Consider the following 1,183-nt stretch of genomic DNA (forward strand, 5'->3'; position numbering starts at 1 on the left):
GGGGCCCCCCCCCCTATAACGGGGGCCCCCCTGGGGCCCCCCCCCCCCCTAGGGGGGCCCCCTGAAGGGGGCCCCCTACATGCAGCAGGGGGGCCCCCCAGGGGAGGCAGCAGGGGGGCCTGCCTTTGGTTTTTCTGCTGCTGTGCTGCAGCAGGTGGGGGGCCCCCTGGGGGCCCCTCAGCAGAGTTCATACAGGTGGAATGCTGCTGCTGCTGCTGCTGCTGCTGTTGCTGCTGTTGCTGCTGCAGTGCAGCACCGTTTGCTGCAGCAGCAGTATCCTGCAGCATGTGTTCCCCCTGCTGCTGCGGCTGTTGGTGTGGCTGTTGCTGCAGCAGCAGCAACAACTGCTGCTGCTGCTGCTGCTGCTGCTGCTGCTGCTGCTGCGGGCGGAATAGACGCAACCCTAAACCTCGCAGCTGCTGCAGGGGCCCCCAGCCAGAGGGGGGGGCCCCCCCCCCTCTGCGCCAGTGGTTAGGGGGGGGCCCCCCAACAGCAGCTAAGTCAAACACAGGCATGGGGGCCCCCCTATCTGTTGATGATCGACTTGCTGCTGCTGTTGCTGCTGCTGCTGCTGCTCTCGCTGCTGCTGCTGCTTCTGCTGCTGCTGCTGCTGCAGTGGAGGGGTGGGGAGAAGTTCGGGGGCGCCACAGCGCAGCACCAAATCTCCACTGTCTCCTGCTGCTGCTGCTGCTGCTGTTGCTGCTGCTGCTGCTGCTGCTGCTGCTCGTCGCAGCAGCAGCAACAGCAGCAGCAGCAGTGGTGGCTGCAACTGCTGCTGGCGGTGTGCGGCGGAACCCCTCAGCTAGCAGCAGCAAACCGAACGCCTCTAGCTCCCCCCAGAGTGTTGCTGCTGCTACTTGCTGCTGCTGCTGCTGCTGCTGTTGCTGCTGCTCTTGCTGTTGCTGCTGCTGATGCTGCTTCGCTGCTGCAGCAACAGCAGCAGCAGAAACAGCGCGTCGCCTCTCTTCCGGTGTCAGCAGCAGCCTATTGGACCTACTGCTGCTGCTGCTGCTGCTGCTGCTGCTTCTGCTGCTGCTGCTGTTGTTGTTGTTGTCATCTTTGGTTTTGCTGCTGTCCGTGCTGCTGCTGCTGCTGCTGCTGTCGTGTTTGCTGCTGCTGATCGCCGTAGCTGGTAGAAGGCCCCGAGGCACTGCAGCAGCAACAGTAGCAGCAGCAGCAGCAG

General features: G+C 64.4%; 1 protein-coding gene across 1 annotated transcript in view; it reads right to left on the reverse strand.

The window, feature by feature from the left end:
- Nucleotides 1-1,183, reverse strand: part of EMH_0003090 (uncharacterized protein) — a gene marked incomplete at both ends in the record, with an annotated part of 9,541 nt that overhangs the window by 5,648 nt on the left and 2,710 nt on the right. The window contains 1 exon segment of the mRNA XM_013502512.1: nt 194-1,150. Coding sequence (XP_013357966.1) covers nt 194-1,150 — 957 coding nt within the window.

The sequence above is a fragment of the Eimeria mitis genome, genomic scaffold (genome assembly GCF_000499745.2).
Source record: "Eimeria mitis Houghton genomic scaffold, Emh_scaff200, whole genome shotgun sequence".
Classification (NCBI taxonomy): domain Eukaryota; phylum Apicomplexa; class Conoidasida; order Eucoccidiorida; family Eimeriidae; genus Eimeria; species Eimeria mitis.